At 45.1% G+C, this 19,902-nt stretch overlaps 1 protein-coding gene across 1 annotated transcript in view; it reads right to left on the bottom strand.

Moving 5' to 3' along the window:
• Positions 1-19,902, bottom strand: part of LOC310871136 (adhesion G protein-coupled receptor L2-like) — a 142,016-nt gene that overhangs the window by 80,064 nt on the left and 42,050 nt on the right. Inside the window, 2 exon segments of the mRNA XM_083782625.1 lie at positions 13,034-13,861; positions 19,163-19,272. Of these exon segments, the coding sequence (XP_083638751.1) occupies positions 13,034-13,861; positions 19,163-19,272 (938 nt within the window).

Below are 19,902 nucleotides of genomic sequence, written 5' to 3'. Positions count from 1 at the left end.
GAATCCATTGTACAGAAATCAAGTCAATGTGTGTGTGTGTGTGTGTGTGTGTGTGTGTGTGCATGACAGACGATGCTTCATTGCTTGGTTGGTTGGTGTCCCTGTAAGGTTTTTTTTTGTTTCGTTGAGTATTTGGGTGTTTCTCTTTATTGGCATGGTATCCGTTTTAACCCATTCTGAACGGGAACCCCTTTTGGTGTTCGCATTATGTTATGCTTTAGCTATTGAAAAATAGCAGATCTACAAGCTCATAGCGCGCCACCGAGTGGCGCGCTACGAGCTTGTAGGTCTGCTATTTTTGAAAAAAATCGAAGAGCGACTGACACATAGAAGACATTTTTTTAATCTGATCTCAGGTCAGAATGGAAAACTGTCAGGATGTAGAAGACATTTTTAGAATCTGATCTCAGGTCAGAATGGAAAACTGTCAGGATGTAGAAGACATTTTTAGAATCTGATCTCAGGTCAGAATGGGTTAAGTGAGACTTCTAAAGGGAGGTCTGACTATTGATCACTCTGTGTTTTGTGTTCACAAAGCATTATTGGAGCGACTATAGATTATGTCCTTGAAATGCATACATAAATGTTATTAAGGGGGATAATCAGCCAAATGTATAATGTAGCGGTCGACTAGTATGAACCTTTCAAGGCCGATATTGATTCTGATATCTTAAAGAATAGGATGGCAGATATGCCAATGTAAGCTAGTTAGCGATAAATGATAATGAAATAAGGATTCTAGATCAGCTCTATATGGTGATGCTTTCGAGACAGATAATAATAGTGCTGATCTAGAATCAGTCCTTATAACAACTGCTGTGAACAGATTGGCGGTCCCTAGTAATTATAGCACGTACAACTATAATATGCCCTCAAATGGATTGGACATTTGGGGGAACCAGGCAAGAGTATAGAACAAATTCAAATACTAAGTGTTGCTACTCCTCTAAGATACAGTGATTAAGAAGAAAACAACTAACACATTCGATGGCGAGGGGAAGAAGCTGAATATTGATGAGGGACTAAACACAGAGGGTGTAGAATAGGAGTCACATTGGTGCCCCTAAGCCAGGGGTTCTCAAACTTATTCATCAAGGACCCCTAAAATCAACATTTATTAAACCCCCATTTGAAAACATATGCCAGGGACCCCCCTAATAGGTCGCATATGATACTTAATTTCTTAACGTGCGAGTTAAAATTTTACGAGGAAGCAAGTCGCACAGGTGCGACTTGCTGGAAGGATGAGTGGAAGGAAATAAAACATCCCGCAGTGCTTTGCCCGTTCCATTGATAAAGACATTGGACGTTGGCCTGACGCCCAGTGTTCAGAGGACGATCGTTCACGAAAACCCACCAATAAACCCTTCAGACTTGGATGGTCAGACAGAGCGGCGCGATTACATACAAAGTCAATGCAAAGACGAGAATTGCGCAAACGGGCGCAGCGCGACCTGCCGCGGTACAAACTGGACGAACCGAGGCGAATATATATTCAGGTCTGAACACAGCTTATCCGACACAAATGAACTAATCTTTCTCAGCTGTACAATTTCACTGGAGCGCAGCGCGCATATCTAACTGCATGATGATCAGTCATGATCTACACAGACAGCCGACTCCCGACCATAGACTGTAAGCTCCCGACCCAAACAATGAGTGAGGACTGAGGAGGTAAACTTGTTGTTTGATTAAACATATAATGTGCCACAAAATAATGCTTCCAAAGCTTGTTATGTTTGCATCGAGAAGGTAGCCTGTGTCCATACATGATGATCGGCCAACAAAAGACATTAATCTCCCTCCCAGTGAGTGAAGAGCACTGATGCCTGATTTATTCTTCGTCGTACAAAGTGTGTGCTGAAAAGTCGCGTCTGCGACATGTTGTGAGCTTGTAGATCAGCTATGTTCAGCACGCGGAGATATGCAGGCTCTGAGAGCATTCAGAAACTTTTGCCTTCACAAGTTGGCCCATGAAGACAAGGAAAAGGATTAAGAATTCGGTGGCATTTCACATTGCAAAAGATTTTTTCCAAAATGTAAAAATATTATAATAAGGAATTAATTTGGATAATGGTAATGGGATATTGTACAAATTGTCACATTATTAATCCCAAAGGTTTGGACTGCATTTATAACCGTTAAACTATAACGGTTTTAGAAAAATGTAATTAACAACTGAACGATCACAATTACCCTTTTTTCCCCCTTGTCTCGGAAATTTATTTATTTTCAACACAAAACCTTAAACTGACTTTCTGTGTGTGGACTTTGTGTTGGGTTCAAACCATCTACAGTGTTTTGAAGTATAACCAGGTATACTTTTGTACACTCTCAGAGTTACAGACCCATAAAGGTGGTTGCACAATGCACACTGGCCGGAAAATCGATGGAGAAACGCTGCTAAAAATCCCGAACACGCGCTCGGTGTGTGGGGACCTTAAGGGTCCATTTGGTTCCTAACTATCATTTAGGTGGGGGACCCCTGGAACTCCCTCAAGGACCCCTGGGGAGACCCCGGACCCCCACTTTGGGAACCGTGGCCCTAAGCACGATACATTTTGAACTTGGAGACAGGGTGGGCTGGGAGCGATACATTTTGAACTTGGGAGGCAGGGTGGGCTGGGAGCGATACATTTTGAACTTGGGAGACAGGGTGGGCTGGGAGCGATACATTTTGAACTTGGGAGGCAGGGTGGGCTGGGAGCGATACATTTTGAACTTGGAGACAGGGTGGGCTGGGAGCGATACATTTTGAACTTGGAGACAGGGTGGGCTGGGAGCGATACATTTTGAACTTGGAGGCAGGGTGGGCTGGGAGCGATACATTTTGAACTTGGAGGCAGTGTGGGCTGGGAGCGATAAATTTTGAACTTGGAGACAGGGTGGGCTGGGAGCGATACATTTTGAACTTGGAGACAGGGTGGGCTGGGAGCGATACATTTTTAACTTGGAGACAGGGTGGGCTGGGAGCGATACATTTTGAACTTGGGAGGCAGGGTGGGCTGGGAGCGATACATTTTAAACTTGGAGGCAGGGTGGGCTGGGAGCGATACATTTTGAACTTGGAGACAGGGTGGGCTGGGAGCGATACATTTTGAACTTGGAGGCAGGGTGGGCTGGGAGCGATACATTTTGAACTTGGGAGGCAGGGTGGGCTGGGAGCGATACATTTTGAACTTGGGAGGCAGGGTGGGCTGGGAGCGATACATTTTGAACTTGGGAGGCAGGGTGGGCTGGGAGCGATACATTTTTAACTTGGGAGGCAGGGTGGGCTGGGAGCGATACATTTTGAACTTGGAGGCAGGGTGGGCTGGGAGCGATACATTTTGAACTTGGAGGCAGGGTGGGCTGGGAGCGATACATTTTGAACTTGGAGGCAGGGTGGGCTGGGAGCGATACATTTTGAACTTGGGAGGCAGGGTGGGCTGGGAGCGATACATTTTGAACTTGGAGGCAGGGTGGGCTGGGAGCGATACTCGCACTCGCACTTTATTTGATAGTGTGATGCCCCACACATAATGAGTAGAATATGCCTGCCTAACTGTCATCCTGTAGGTGAGCCTGGGTAGGGCATTTGCCTAATGGCTAATGGGAGAGCACCTGGGCCCGGTGTCTCCCAGAGGCTATAAATGCAACGCCCCTGCCAGTTGAGAGAGAGATCCAGAGGCAGACCTGCTGCCTCCACTCCCTGCATTAGCCTCCATGCCTCAGCTCCTTTATGTTTGATTATTCTTTCCATCCACACATGCACCACACCATGTATCACACATCCATACACTACACCGGCTACACCACTAATTCACTGACTCCACACCTCATACCTGTTGCTTGATTATGTTGTTATCCAGTTATTTAAGTTATTGTCTAGCCCTATATAATAAATACAGTTTCTTATACTGTTGCGCTGTCTCCTGCCTCCCAATCTTTGCCATAGCATGAGCCAGCTATGACAATAGTTTGGGTCATTCACGTTTGGTTTGCTCACTTCTTTGCACATATTTATTACATATATATATTTATGGGAAATTGTATTGTAACATTTGGTGCACTGAATGATAAGTAAACATTTTAAACGTATATGAGCTCGTTTGGACATGAATCATTGTATCGTTGTTTGATGGCGCATCATTAGTTAGTTTTTTAGCTCCCAGGTTTAGCCTGCCGGGTTGAGTAATTCAAAGGGAATTATTAGTATCAGCCATAACAGCCACCTTTAACATAGGTTGACTTAATCCAGTTATCTATAATCTATCTATTTAATCCACTGTCTATCTATTCCAACTAATCCAGTTGGATACGTCCTCTCGAGGACGTATGGAAGCTCCAAAGCTGATTTTTGTGACAGAAACGTATAGCCGTGCAGCCTCTCGGTTAGTGCTAAGTGAGGAACGGAAAGAAGGACAAAGGAATGGAAATACACCGATTTGATGTTTGAGGGGACTTCACTTTGTGCTCCATGAATCTTAATGGACACAATTAATTTCCTCTCTCCGCCTCAAGTGCTCCTCAGTTTCAGTGTGAGAGAAGAGAGAGAGAGAGACACTCAGTTTCAGTGAGAGAGAGAGAGAGAGAGAGAGAGAGAGAGAGAGAGAGAGAGAGAGAGACGTTATTTCTGCACCATTAGATTACTCTACAGAATAGGTTGTTTAATTCAACTCTATATCATGAAAAGCAATAAATTCTAATAGCTATATACTGTGAGGAAGTTAAAGGTGTAGATCTTGGAAAACTAATAAACATGAACCAATTACTTTCATGTGCCATTCACGAACCCACACACGCACACACGCAAACGCACACGCTCACACACACAAACACACACACACACACACACACACACACACACACACACACACACACACACACACACACACACACTGAGTACTGCTGCTGGTGGAGTAGTCATCTCTATTTGCCTTCCAAGTAGGAGGCAACCTTTTAAAGCATTCTCGTAAAATACACTTAATGAAGCACGATGGCAGGCAGGTGGTGTTGAGAGTACCCCACACACGCTCCCTCTAGGTTTAGATCTATACGTCGTAGAACGCCACAACGCCACGGCGGGGGGATAAAAATAAATGGGTCTGAATCAGCAACGGCGTGTAAAGTCGTACACCTGATTGGTGTTCCTGTGATTACATGTGTGCTGCCTCGCGCTCCTGCGGTATTAGCCCATTTAGACCTCGAGGAGGATTCTGACGAAATGTCTTCTAAAATCATGACAGGGTTTCAGAAAAAAAAAACCTTCTAATGTCAGCGGTGCTCATACCTTTTCCCCATGTCAAGGACCCCCCCCCCCTCTGAAAATATTAATTTTGAGTCCCCCGGAAGCAAAGGTATGAGTTACAATGTCCATTGTGAAAGAATATATTCAAAGCCACATTTGAACAATGTTTTTTCTCCAAAAATAGCAGACCTACAAGCTCGCAGCTTGTAGGTCTGTTATTTTTCAATAGCTAAAGCATAACACAATGCTTTTAATAACACCAAAAGGTGTTTTTTCCCGTCGATAACGGGTTAGTGGCAGCGCCGGCATCCATCCCTGTGTGGCGGTTTGTGTTTACCGAGGCATTACGGTATAGCTGAGAGAGTCAGAGCACATTAAACCCCTCATTGGATTTGCATTGTGTGTTGTTGTTGTGTTGTTGGCCACTTCTCTCCGGGTTCTCGCGAGGCTCTTTTCCGAGACAAGGGGGAAAAAAGGGTAATTGTGATCGTTCAGTTGTTAATTACATTTTTCTAAAACGGTTATAGTCCCAATACTTGATTCTGATAGGCTGGTTACCGTCACGTGACCGTTGTAAATTTCACCAATAATACACACATTCAATCACTTTGTATCATCCTGCAGCCTTGTAGCTGTACTGGGGAAGGGGAGCGCTTGATTGCCTAACACACGCTGGCCGTGCGGGCGTGTCTAAGCACCGCGCCCGCACTCATATGACTGTGAATGTGTGGCTCCAGGCAGCCCCGTAAAAGACATCAAGCGCTATTCTCCCGTCACATATAGTCTACTTGGCGAGCAAAACAAGGAAGTGTGTGTCTCGCTCTGGTGGCGCAAAGCGTAGCTACTTTTGTGAATTTAATAGTTAAAAAAGGTTAATATTGCTATACGTTTGTAACCTTTTTAGAAAAGAAATAAGCCACTCGAGGCTCCCAGCTTACCGGGTATTTTTACAATGGCTGGGAGGGTAGAAGACCCTCCGGTGCGCGTCGGGTCTGCCTATACGCCTCCCAGCCATTGTAAAATACCCGGTAACCTGAGACCTCTCGTGGCTTATTGCTCAATAACAATAGCGTACGTCTGAACGTCGAGGACCAGAGCAGTGCCGTTTGCATGCATGCCAATGCGAGGCATGGTGAACGTTCTACAAAATTCAAATCCAAATCCAAATCCTGACAGTTTTCTGAAGAAAAGTAGAAAACGTATGTTTCTATGTCAGTGGTTCTCAAACCTTTTCACGTCAAGGACCCCCAGCCCCCCCCCCCCCCCCCATCTGAAAATATGTTGTTCCAGGGTACAAAATACTAAATCAAACAATGCGATATTTGCCGTTTCCATTTCAATAATTTATACTTAGATTATTTTATATTTCAATACAGTTACTATTATCGTTACACCCGTAGAAGTGACGTGCTATATGATATTGTATAACGGTTCTTTGTTTTTGTTTTTAATGTGTCCAAAATCAATTGGATATGTTGTATACTTTTTAAAGCAAACATATCTTTGCTTCTGATGGGGGTCCCTGGAACAGATATTTGAGAACCACTGATTACAACTACATACAGCTTGTAGTTTGGATTTAGAAGGCCTTTTTTGGAATCTTAATCAGACCAGTGTGTGTCCAGTGGAAACCTTGTATGATCTGATCAGAATGTGTTAAGCATTATGTTATACTTTAGCTATTGAAAAATAGCAGATCTACAAGCTCATAGCGCGGCACTCGGTGCCGCGCTATGAGCTAATGTGCCTGAAATCTTTGAATATATATATATTCTTTCAGAGCGAGTTTTTAACTCAAATCTTGGGAGGGTCCGTGGAACTACATGTTTTCAGATGGGGGTCATATATATTCCTTGACATGAATATGTTTGAGAACAACTGACATAGAAACGTAGGTTTTTTCAGAAGACTTGTCACGATTTAGAAGACATTTGTAGAATCGTCCTCAGGTCTAAATGGGTCTTAAATGGGTTAATTGGGCCTTTTGGCCGTTTTAAGGCCAAAACAGACGCAATCTCTGAGCCACTGCTTGGCTGTCAGGAATCTCTCTGTCTCTCTCTCTCTCTCTCTCTGTCTCTCTCTCTCTCTCTGGGGAGATTCCAGCGAACAGTGAGCTAACAAACAGACGTGTTGACAAGAGGGCCAGAGTTCAGCAGCACCGTTGAGACATTGAGACATCACACCCCCCCCCCCCTCCCCCCTCCTCCTTCTTCCCCCAAACAACGTAGGCCAAGGGTCAGACCCCCCCCCCCCCCACCCGCCTGCCACTGCCTGCCACCCCTGGAACGTCCAGAAGTAAAATCTAAAATCTAAAAAAAATCACAACTTAATCTAGACCAGCGCTCCGGGGCTAACTTGAGCCTCTAACTAGATATGAGATCTGGCTGAGATCCTTGTATCGCCCCCTCTCCCCCCCCCCCCCCCCCCCAACCAACCTCTCTGTAACAGGGACTTTTCTCTCAGGGATAATAAGGAGGCTGTATCACCCCCCCCTCCCAACCTCTCGGTAACAGGGACTTGCTCTCAGGGATAATAAGGAGGCTGTATCACCCCCCCCTCCCAACCTCTCGGTAACAGGGACTTGCTCTCAGGGATAATAAGGAGGCTGCCGGCAGGTAATTACTAATTATGCCTATTATTACTATTATTATTATCAGTGCGATGTAAAGGACCCCGTGTCTGATGACAACACGCTGCCTCCCCCGTAGCCACTTTACACATTCATTTAACCAATGTAGGCCTGACTGACATCGACGATGTCTTCTAAATCGTTTTCTGCAATACCTATATGTTTCTATATCAGTGGTTCTCAACTTTTGTTCCCTGTCAAGGACCCCCAGAATTATCTGTATTTGGCCGCCGACCCCCATCCGAAAATATGTTGTTACAAACTTCCAGGGACCCCCCCCCCACCCCCCCAGAAGCAAAGATTTGAGTTAAAAGCGTTCGCTCTGAAAGAATATATATTCAAAGATTTGCGCCACATTTTCACGATTTTTCAAAAATAGCAGACCTGCAAGCTTGTAAAGTGCCGCGCTACGAGCTTCTAAAACCCTCTAAAACCTTCATCAGCCAGCCTGATTGATCCATGTGGGCCACCTATAGCTCGCACACGCACACCCCCCCCCACTACACTTGATGCTTGATCTTGAACTTGGTTTCATGCCAGAGCCGCTATACGCTTATTATGGAGATCGTCTCCAACCAGCTCTCTCTCCATCTCTCACAGAACAACCTGCTGGATCCCAACCAGTCCGGATTCAAGAAAGCCCACTCCACAGAAACTGCCCTGCTGGCAGTCACAGAAGCACTGCATGCTGCCCAAGCTGCTTCCCACTCTGCAGTACTGATTCTCCTAGACCTATCAGCAGCATTTGACACAGTGAACCACCAGCTACTCCTAGACACCCTAGCGGAGCTAGGCATCGGTGGAACGGCACTAAAGTGGTTCTCCTCCTACCTCACCGACCGGACCTACCAGGTTTCCTGGAAAGGTCTGTTATCATCCCCCCGAACCCTCCAAACTGGGGTCCCACAGGGATCTGTACTTGGTCCCCTCCTTTTCTCACTGTACACTAAATCCCTTGGCACTATCATCTCTGCTCACAATATATCCTATCACTGCTACGCCGATGACACACAACTGTTCCTATCCTTTCCCCCCTCTGCCACTCAGGTGGAAGAGCGCATCACTGCATGCCTGGCTGACATCTCACAGTGGATGTCCTCCAACCACCTCAAGCTGAACCCAGACAAGACTGAGCTTCTCTTCTTCCCAGCTAAGTCCTGCCCTATGCGGGAGCTAACTATTTCCGTAGACAACGCCCTGGTAACGTCTGTCCCAACAGCCAGGAATCTTGGTGTTGTCCTGGATAGTCAGCTCTCGTTCAAAGCTCACATCACAGCTGTCACTCGATCATGTAGGTTCACACTCTATAACATACGACGAATTAGACCGTTCCTCACCCAGGAATCAGCCCAGCTCCTAATCCAGACAACAGTCTTGTCAAAACTCGACTATTGTAACTCCCTCCTTACTGGCCTACCAGCATGTGCACTTAAGCCTCTCCAGCTGATCCAAAATGCAGCAGCTCGCTTGGTCTTCAACCAGCCAAAATTCTCACATGTCTCCCCCCTGCTCCGCTCCCTCCACTGGCTCCCGGTCGCTGCCCGCACAGAATACAAAACTCTGATGCTGGCATTCAAAGCAACCAAAGGTATGGCTCCCCCATATCTTACAAGTATGATTGAACCCTACAAACCCTCCCGCGCACTCAGATCAGCCAACGCAGGGAAACTGGAAGTACCCTCACTAAAAACGCCGGGCCAACGCTCCACACGTCCCAAACTCTTCTCCCTTCTGGCTCCAAAACTGTGGAATGCACTTCCCATTGCAGTCAGAACTGCAGCATCACTCCCAATCTTCCGCCGTAGCCTGAAAACCCACCTTTTCAGACTCCATCATGGCCCATAGCACTTACCCTAACCCCTTAGATAGCATTTCTGTTGGCTTAGATAGCATTTGACACAGACTTATAGCATGTTATGTAGACAGCACTATAATTGTATTGTATATAGTTATAGCACGCCATAGTACATATGTATAGCATAGTAGTAAATATGTATAGTTTATATGTATAGTGTATGTATAGTTTCATTATATAGATATTCCACTGTTACTTTCTTAGCTTACGCATGTTTCATGATATTGATAAATGCTTTTATGTGATGTATTCCCATGCTTTTGTTCTTGCTTAAATGTAAGTCGCTCTGGATTAAGAGCGTCTGCTAAATGCCTAAATTGTAAATTGTAAATTGTCACCCACGTCTATTGTAAAAATAAAAAAAACGACAACCTCTGTTATGTGGAGTGATGAGAGGGTAGCCATGGCAACAACAACACACAGGACCCAAATCCTATAACGCAGAGGAAGGGCTGGATCACCTCGCTCGGCTGTCACACCGCGTGGTCGAGATTTCACAATCCTGTTGCGAGCGTTAACCCATTCTGACCTGAGATCAGATTCATACGAGGTTTCCACTGGACACACACTGGTCTGATGAACCCATTCTGACCTGAGATCAGATTTAAAAAAAATGTCAGTCGTTCTTCAATTTTTAAAAAATAGCTAAAGCATAACGTGATGCTAACACCAAAATGGGTTCCCGTTCAGAATGGGTTAAACCCATTTTGGACCCGAGGTCAATTCTACAAAATGTCTTCTAAATCCTGACAGTATATTCTGAAAAACCTCATGTTTCTGTGTCAGTGGTTTTCAAACTATTTCACGTCGAGGACTCCCAAAAATGATATGTAATTGGCCGCCGACCCCCATCTGAAAATATGACGTTCCATGGACCCCCCCCCCCCACCTGAAGCACAGATTTGACTTTAAAAAGCGTTCGCTCTGAAAGAATATGGGTTAAGAGGGAAGTAAGTTCACAAGGTCATTGTCATTGTTCACAAGGTCATTGCTGGAAGTACCCTCACTAAAAACGCCGGGACAACGCTCCACACGTCCCAAACTCTTCTCCCTTCTGGCTCCAAAACTGTAGAATGCACTTCCCATTGCAGTCAGAACTGCAGCATCACTCCCAATCTTCCGCCGTAGTCTGAAAACCCACCTTTTCAGAATCCATCATGGCCCATAGCACTTACCCCACCCCCTTAAATAGCATTTCTGTAGACTTAGATAGCATTTGATACAGACTTATAGCATGTTATGTAGACAGCACTATAATTGCATTGTATGTAGTCATAGCACGTCATAGTACATATGTATAGCATAGTAGTATAGATGTATAGTTTACATGTATAGTTTCATTATATAGATATTCCACTGTTACTTTCTTAGCTTACGCATGTTTCATGATAAATGCTTTATGTGATGTATTCCCATGCTTTTTTTGTTCTTGCTTAATGTAAGTCGCTCTGGATTAAGTCTGCTAAATGCCTAAATTGTAAATTGTTTCCGAATAGCTTATTGGGATATAAAGGCCTAAGATTAGATAATTTGATAAGGTTGATAGTGTAACGATACATTTGAACAGCGATACGATACGATACATGCATGGACCATATTGGTTCATTATGGTGATACGATACGATTCAATTATTTAATATCGATACAGTAACCATTTAGCAAATGCATAAAATATGTGTGAAACTAGTAAGTAGCCTTGCCGAGCCATGAGACCCATAAGTCCGCAGGGACTTACCCCCAATCCAACCCTTTGATGCCGAGTGTCAAGCAGGGAGGCACTGGGTCCCATTTTTAGAGTCCCGGCCGGGGATCGAACCCCGGACACTCTAACCACAAGGCCAACTGAGCTTACAGTAACTATTTAGCAAATGCATTAAAAATATGTGTGAAACCAGTGCAGGTATTTTAAGGGAAAGATGTATTGTTATGGATATAAATAAGTAAACACAGTGATTCTCTAGCAAATAGATGGACATTGTTTTTGACCACGTCATGTGGACAAACCCCACATGAACACATGAGAATACACACATTTGTCCATGGACCAATTGTAGCTATATGGAATGGAATTCCATATACTGTAGCTACTAATTAAACTTGATGAAATTGATCATTTCCATTGCAAAACGATTCGATACAGATTATTTCCATTGCAAAGCGATACGATACAAAGTCAAACGATACGACATTTGCCGTTTACATATCGATATACTTCGATTTTGTAAATGTATTTAACCCATTTTGGGGCGGGAACCGTCCCGCTTTTGGTGTTTTAACTAAGCATTATGTTATACTTATGCTATTGAAAAATAGCAGATCTACAAGCTCGTAGCGCGCCACCGAGTGGCGCGCTACGAGCTTGTAGGTCTGCTATTGTTTTTAAATGGTGCTGGCCTGGTGGGGGTAATACAGAAGCGGGCAGGGCTCTGTGGCAGCGTGCACGGGGCTCCCCCCCCGTGGGAGAGACCCCTCGTTCCGGGGCTGAATCTGTCATTTCTGTTTTGCAAATGAGGCCCCTTTTTTTTCCTCCCAGAGACTGTCTAACACACTACCTTTTTTTCTCTCCATATCACACCTGAATTGTATTCCAAATTAAAAGGCAGTCATCCGTGACATAAAGCCCCACACACACAGTCTCACACACACACACACGACACAGTCACACAGCGTACAACAGAAGCTCGTCACATTACAAAGACAATGTGGCTGAACGTTGTATAGTAGCATGGCCCTCAGCCATGCAGCGTGCTTTCTGGTCTAGAGGGCATGGAGCAATGCGCTGGAGAATAATTGGTTCAACCAATAGACATATAAAAAGGTAGACGCCTCTTCTTCTGGCTCTGGGGGCGCGTGTCAAAATGTTAAGGCACAATAATTGCGAAGCACCGCGGAAGCATGAGCGGCACACACAGAAGTCCCGGAAAAGTCGCGCTGTGATTGGCTTAAGCAGTCACTTGATTGAGTGGCAGCCAGTCGTCACCATGAGTGACGTCACCTGGGCAAGCGACGCAGCGTAGCCTTCAGCAAAATGCCTTCAGCACTTCTTCCTGCTGGACGCGTCGTGAGCTATTTTCAGCATGCAACCAAGTGTAAAATGACTTATTTGACTTATACCTAACATTTTAGTCTAAGTTTGTATTTGTTTCTTATTCTTAGTCATCATAGCTTAGCTTAGTTTTCATTTAGTTTTCGTCAGTGAAAAAAGGTAGTCGAACATTTTTTGGTCATGGTTTTAGTCGACAAAAGACAACAACAATGCTGAACAACAACAACAACAACAAACACAGTGTGGCGGGCGGGCAGGCGGGGGGGGGCTTACCTTCGGCGGGATCCGGCGGTCCAAACTCCAGGTCGTAGCGCAGCACGTAAAAGTTATTCCACACGTACAGCTGGTTGTCCCGCGGGTTGTAATCCACGGCGGCGATGTACTGGTACCGGTTGGGGAAGAGGATCTCGTCCTGTTGGACCACATACTCGCCCAGGCCCAGCGCCGTGTTGTAGACGTAGTCAACGTGGCTCCGCGACACCGCCGTCGACGATTTATCGCCGTTCTCCTCCTCGTAGGTGGAGCGCACCACGTGCAGCACGCCGCACACCATGAAGGCGTCGCTCGCCGAGCGCTTGTCGTAGGCCGTGTCCCAGGAGGCCTCGAAGCGCAGCGTGTAGGGGTTGAGCTGCGAGAGCACGATGCGCCCGTCGTTGCGCTCCGTGGCGTAGATCACCCAGAGGCCCCGCTCGTCCACCGCCAGGTCGATGTCCGTCTTGCCGCCCCAGCGGTACGGCGACGTGTCGTGGTAGTTGGCGGCGGCCACGATGGCCTCGCCGGACTTGATGCGCGTGCGCAGGTCGAACTTGACGATGTTGCGCGTGCGCTCCTTGTTGAAGAAGACGGCGCCGTCGTAGGCCACGAAGCCCGTGCCGTCGACGCGGTGCGGCAGCTTGTAGCTGGTGGTCTGCCGGCCCGCCGCGAAGTCGGCGAGCGAGGCGAACTCCACCAGGGTGTCAGTGCGGTACGGCGTCCAGGGCATGAAGAAGACCCTGTCGGAGGCCTGCAGGGGGTCCTTGCACCAGGCGCCCGCCCGCTGCTCCGCCTCGAACACGAAGGTGGGCTCGCCGATGGCCTTCAGGGTCCCGGGACAAATGAAGACTAGAGAGAGAGAGAGAGAGGTGGAGACAAGAGACGGAACCGAGTCAGTACTGTGAAACAGTGTTGTTTTTGGCAGCACATTTAGATTTTAGTCATAGTCTCTTGAATAGTTTTCATTTAGTTTTAGTCACATTTTAGTCACCTGGAATGTCTTAGTGTTAGTCTAGTTTTAGTCGACTAAATGTCATACGATTTTAGTCGACTAAATCTACAGTTGATTTAGTCGACTAAAATGTGTTTTGACAGGCCTTGATGTCGTTGTAATGACATATTTTACACTTTGGTTGCATGCTGAAAATAGCAGATATCTGCTATTTTCAGCATGCAACCCAGCATAAAACTGGATCTCTTTTCCACTAGTCCCTTTCTAACATTTTAGTCTAGTTTTTATTTGTTGACGAAATTGTCAGTATATTTAGTCTTAGTTTTAGTCATCATAGATTCGTTTTTATTAGTCTTAGTCAGTGAAAAAAGGTAGTCGATGAACATTTTTCGTCTTAGTTTTAGTCGACGAAAACAACACTGCAGTCAGTACTGTGAAAGCTCCGGCGTGTTGTCGCACACATCGTACATGTCGCTATAAGACACGACACATCAATCGTTCCTGTCGCTGTTGTATATGAATGGAGTGCAAGGCAAGAAAGAGATCAGGTAACTGTAACATTTTTGGAGGAATGTTTCAACTACTGTGTTTGCACTGCGTTGTGCGTTGTGTTGTAAGGGGGAAGAAATAATGGGATACAAATGAGTATGCTAATGGTTATTTCTTTTCCGAATGGCAAAAAATGTGAGGTTGTGAAAAAGGGGACAACATCTCAAGAGTCTGCTGAACGAACGCGCTAACTGGGACAAAGACCCCAAATGAAAAGTACAAAAGTAGAAAATCCTGCAAATGGAAGAGATGGAACATTGGAGAGAGAGAGAGATAGGGTTTACATCTTTTTTTTTTTTTTTTCTGTAAATACCATCTTGTCTCTGGGGAGGGGGGGGGGGGCGAGGAATATTAACAGCTGGATAAATGAACACACACATTGGCAACATGCACACTCACATGACTTTAAGGGGGGGTCATAAACCAGATATGATAAGTAAGGGGAAAGAGAGAGAGAGAGAGAGAGAGAGACTCCACGTTCTTGTGTGGTGGAAGGAAGGAGTGAGTGACAAAGAGTGTCAATGTTTTGGTGGCGGCAGCAAAGCAGAGGTCAAGGTCAAGATGAAGGTGTGGGGGAGGGGGAGACACACAGATTGAACAGCAAGTAAAAGGATTTTTTCTTTTTTCACTACGTCTTGTGGGCAAAACGACAAAGGGGGGTGTACAGTATATATAACCACTGATGGATGAGTGAGGTTTTTCTTGTTTGTTTCCAAACTATTGACATGAATTGGTTCAGGGGTCAAACTGGGCCCGATTTGTTTTTGACGACGACGTCTCTACTAAAAAAACAATCAATGTTAACACTTTTTTTTTGTTGTTGGCCAATCTCACTCAGCCATCACTGCTACACATCTCACATCACGTGCAGAGGGTCAGACCAAGCAAAGTCACACAATATATACAGTAGACACGTCATTTATCTAATTGTTATCATTTATCTAATCGTTATCAAAACTATGTCGACTGCAACATCCACTGAGTGTTCATTTAACACGATGGACACTCAGCCATGTTGCCAGTGTGTATAGTCTCATTTTGGGGCGGGAACCCCTTTTGGTGTTTAAAAGCATTATGTTATAATTTAGCTATTGAAAAAATAGCAGATCTACAAGCTCGAAGCTCGAAGCTTACGAGCTTGTAGGTCTGCTATATTTTTGAAAAGTCGTGGAAAATGTGGTGCAAATCTTTTGAATGTATATTTTCAGAGCGAACGTTTTTAACTCAAATCTTTACTTCTGGGGAGGGGGGGGGGGGTGCCTGGAATGCCTGGAATTTTAAAAAAATCTGTTTTTCAGTACTAAATGGGTTAAAAGTACTACATAAGACCGGCCTGGGACACGCGCACGTGGGCGGCCTGGGACACGCGCACGTGGGCGGCCTGGGACACGCGCACGTGGGCGGCCTGGGACACGCGCACGTGGGCGGCGTGGGGTTTTTATTGGCCCGTTGATCCATATTCAACATTGCGTTTCGTTTCACAACGTCTGGGACAGATTATGTTTGGTATAACGCCTGGACTTCTTTCTGAATTCTTTTTTTTTTTTTTTTTTTTTAATTCATCATCTGGACTCCAAGTGTTGCAAACAACCTGGGGACGGGGACGGGGTAGAATGTTTCTTTGGGACAGGAAAGGCAATCAAGGGGGAGGAGATGTGAGGGTGTGTGTGGGGGGGGGAGGCTGTATTCGACACCACAGAACAAGTATTCGGAGGGTGGGGGGGGGGGGGGGGGGGGGGGGGTAAGAGGACCAGATCAACTCATTTACCTTTTTGCTCCACTTCTATTTTAGGCATTGGAAAAGAAAGCAAAAAAAAAAAAAGAGTGCAAAAAGGGAGAGAAAGGTTATCGTGAGTCAACCAACCACCAGCAGCAGGTACAAGAGAAGAGATTTGTTAAAGAGGACATGACCTTCTATGTATGTATGTAGTGGGGGGGGAGGGGGGGGGATAGGAACTATAGAGGGGGAGGGGGGAGGAAAAACTTTCATTAGTCAGGATCCGCAGCTGCACGACATGAGACTAATTAATTAGAGCGACAGAGAGATAGAGAGATAGAGAGGAGTGTGTGTGTGTGTGAGTGTGCGCGTGTGCATCAATTTAACAACAAGGTGCAGACGATCAGAAATCAGCAGAGAGTGATGGACGTTTGCGCTATACTCTTCTATGCCCAATTTGAAGTGGGACGCGGTCCCAGACACCTTCTTTTTTTTGGTCTTTTTCTTCCTGGAAATAAAAACGCCCCGAGGCTAGTAGTGTGTTTGTAAATCCTATAGGGGTTTCAAACAAACAGAAGTTAGTATTTGGGACAGAAATATATTTGCTTATATGTTTATATAATTATGCGTTGCTCTTTGGGACGATTCAAATGATATCCGTCCTGCCCCATTACCTCAAAATGCATAGTGCAGTCCACTATGTAAGCACCATACTAAACATAATGCCCCCCCCTCCCCCCCCCCCCCCCCCCCCCCCCATGGCACGATTTTAACCCATTCTGACCCGAGATCAGATTCATACGAGGTTTCCACTGGACACACACTGATCTGAGATCAGATTCTAAAAATTTCAGTCGTTCTTCGATTTTTCAGAAAATAGCAGACCTACAAGCTCGTATCGCGCCACTCGGTGGCGCGATACGAGCTTGTAGATCTGCTATTTTTCAATAGGTAAAGCACGACACGATGCTAACACCAAAACGGGTGCCCGTTCAGAATGGGTTAAAGACGCTGCACGGTTCAGGCCTCCAAAAAGCTGGGCAGATATCATCTGATAACATTCTTTGAGAAACAGCACATGCGTTATTTTTGGCCCTGTATTGAAATTTGTTCAGACTTTATTAGACACAAATCATAACACGGTGCCAAAAAGTTGCTCGCCCACCACAGCACACAGAATATCACTTGGCAGTAAGGTTATATACGGACTCTAATTATATTAGTGAAGAAAAACAAAGTGCCACAGCGAATAATGAGCGACAACCCTCGATGAAACCAGGCCTATTATGGAGCTGGTTGGTGGTTCGTTGGTAGTGCAGTTGAGACTCCATACGGGCGGGCTATAGAGATAACATGAAAAGACTGAGGAGTTTAAGAAGAATGTGAGCACCGAGGTTAGTGGGGGTAAAAAGGGGTGAAATGAGAAAGGAAACATGCCCGTTTCAAAGAGGAAAAGTACATATATGTCACAAAATGTTTTCAATGCTAAATGGTTTGTTTCATTAGACAGGGATTAACTCTGTTGTTAAAGCTAGACCAACCCAAATGAAAAGGCAGAAGAGCTACTTGGCTATTTTCAGTCTGGTTAAAAAATAAAAAAATAAAAAAAAGACTAAAATGAACCCATGGCTAAACTTTATAGAATATAATCCATGTTATTTTAAAATCACATTTGTTAATATATTCCAATTGTTAATTATAATAACTCACAGCTCCACGGAATAAGAAACCAATTGACATCTAGTGTTTGAATCCGTTTTGAAGAAAACATCCCCCACACCAAGTCCATAACGAGAGCAGTTGATCTCAGTGAAGACCACTACTGTACATCCGTTCCGTAGTGAATCTCCTCAAGAAAGGATTCTTCTCCTCGGCCTTAACCCATTCTGACCGGGCACCCATTTTGGTGTTGGCATCATGTTATGCTTTAGATATTGAAAAATAGCAGATCTACAAGCTCATATCGCGCCACCGAGTGGCGCGATACGAGCTTGTAGGTCTGCTATTTTTTGAAGAATCGAAGAACGACTGACATTTTTTTTAATCTGATCTCGGGTCAGAATGGGTTAATCAGACCAGTGTGTGTCCAGCGGAAACCTTCGTATGAATCTGATCTCAGGTCAGAATGGGTTAAAACATGCAATGATGTTGTTAGTAGGAATAAACACAGGAGCACCTGGATGATGGAGTGGACTGAAAAGGGGGAGGAGTCAAACAAATACAGGGCCAACCAATGCTCATTAAACACATTTTAAAGTCTTATCTTTGCTTTTCAAGATTGCTGCATCAACTTCATTTCACCAACGCCGGCCCCGGCAAAGCAGATTTAGGAAACCTCGTCTTATTCGTTAGTATTCGGGAGCGGCCACTGTTACAACACATCTGTCTATTCTTAAAAAAGACAAACAGTTTGACCCATTTTGGGGGCGGGAACCCCTTTTTGGTGTTAGCATTATGTTATGCTTTAGCTATTGAAAAACAGCAGATCTACAAGCGAGTGGCGCGCTACGAGCTTGTAGGTCTGCTATTTTTTTTTTTTAATCGAAGAACGACTGACATGCAGAAACATAGCTTTTTCAGAAAACCGTCAGGATGTAGAAGACATAGAATCTGATCTCAGGTGACAATGGGTTAACCCATTTTGGGCGGGAATCCCTTTTGGTGTCAGCATCATGTTATGCTTTAGCCATTGAAAAATAGCAGATCTACAAGCTCGTAGCGCGCCACTCGAGGTCTGCTATTTTTGAAGAATCGTGAAAAGTGACATGATGGTGTTTGAGAACGACTGACATAGAAAAACTGCTTTTTCCATGAAAACAGTCAGGATTTAGAAGACATTTGCAGAATCGTTCCCAGGATAGAATGGGTTAAAAAAAAAAAGCACATCAATGAAAATGTTTTAATAGGATAGATTCGGACTAGGGATACTTACTATAGGGAACACACTCATATTGGACCTCTAAGTACTTGTAGGTGCCAGGGCATGGGTCAGGAAACACATCAGAGCCAGTTACAACCACACACTGGGTACGGTTGTTGCACCTGTAGAACAGAAGATTGACCAAGAGGGGTTTTCAATCAATCAATCAATCAATCAATCAATCAATCAGATTTATCGTCACTTCCACAATATACAGGGGAGCAAAAAATACCGTTCTCCATGGCACACGATGCTTCACATTTAAAAACAATAAGACACATTAAAAAGAGGCAAAGCCTTATTAAAAAAAACATTCAAAAGGTAAAAGGAGCAGACAACATGTCAGCATGACATAAAGCATTGTCCGCGGCTAGAGAAAATGTGGGGTTAGACATAACATAGCCTCGGTACCAGGCTTTCATTTTTGTTGGTGCAAAAATTGAAAGCCTGGAGGAACACATTGGCCGCTCTGGTCTAAAATTGGGAGTCAACCCTTCCGGGTGGGCGTCGCTCCAAATGATGTGACGTAGCGCTGCACTAGGGGGGAGAGGAGGGGCCGGGGGTGACGGACAGATCGATGAGATCCAATCAGGGCGTGCGCAAATCTCAGCCGCGACCCGCCCCTCTAGACCAGAAACCTAACACGTTAGCTCAGGCTAGACATAACATTGACATAACATGTAAAACGACATAAAGACTTTGAGAGAGTCCCATCCCTTGGGGGGGCGGGCTTTATTAACGTTCATTTCTAG

The sequence above is a fragment of the Protomyctophum parallelum genome (assembly GCF_964188405.1).
Source record: "Protomyctophum parallelum genome assembly, chromosome: 14".
NCBI classification, from domain to species: Eukaryota; Metazoa; Chordata; class Actinopteri; order Myctophiformes; family Myctophidae; genus Protomyctophum; species Protomyctophum parallelum.
This window is presented reverse-complemented; position numbering and strand designations above follow the sequence as displayed.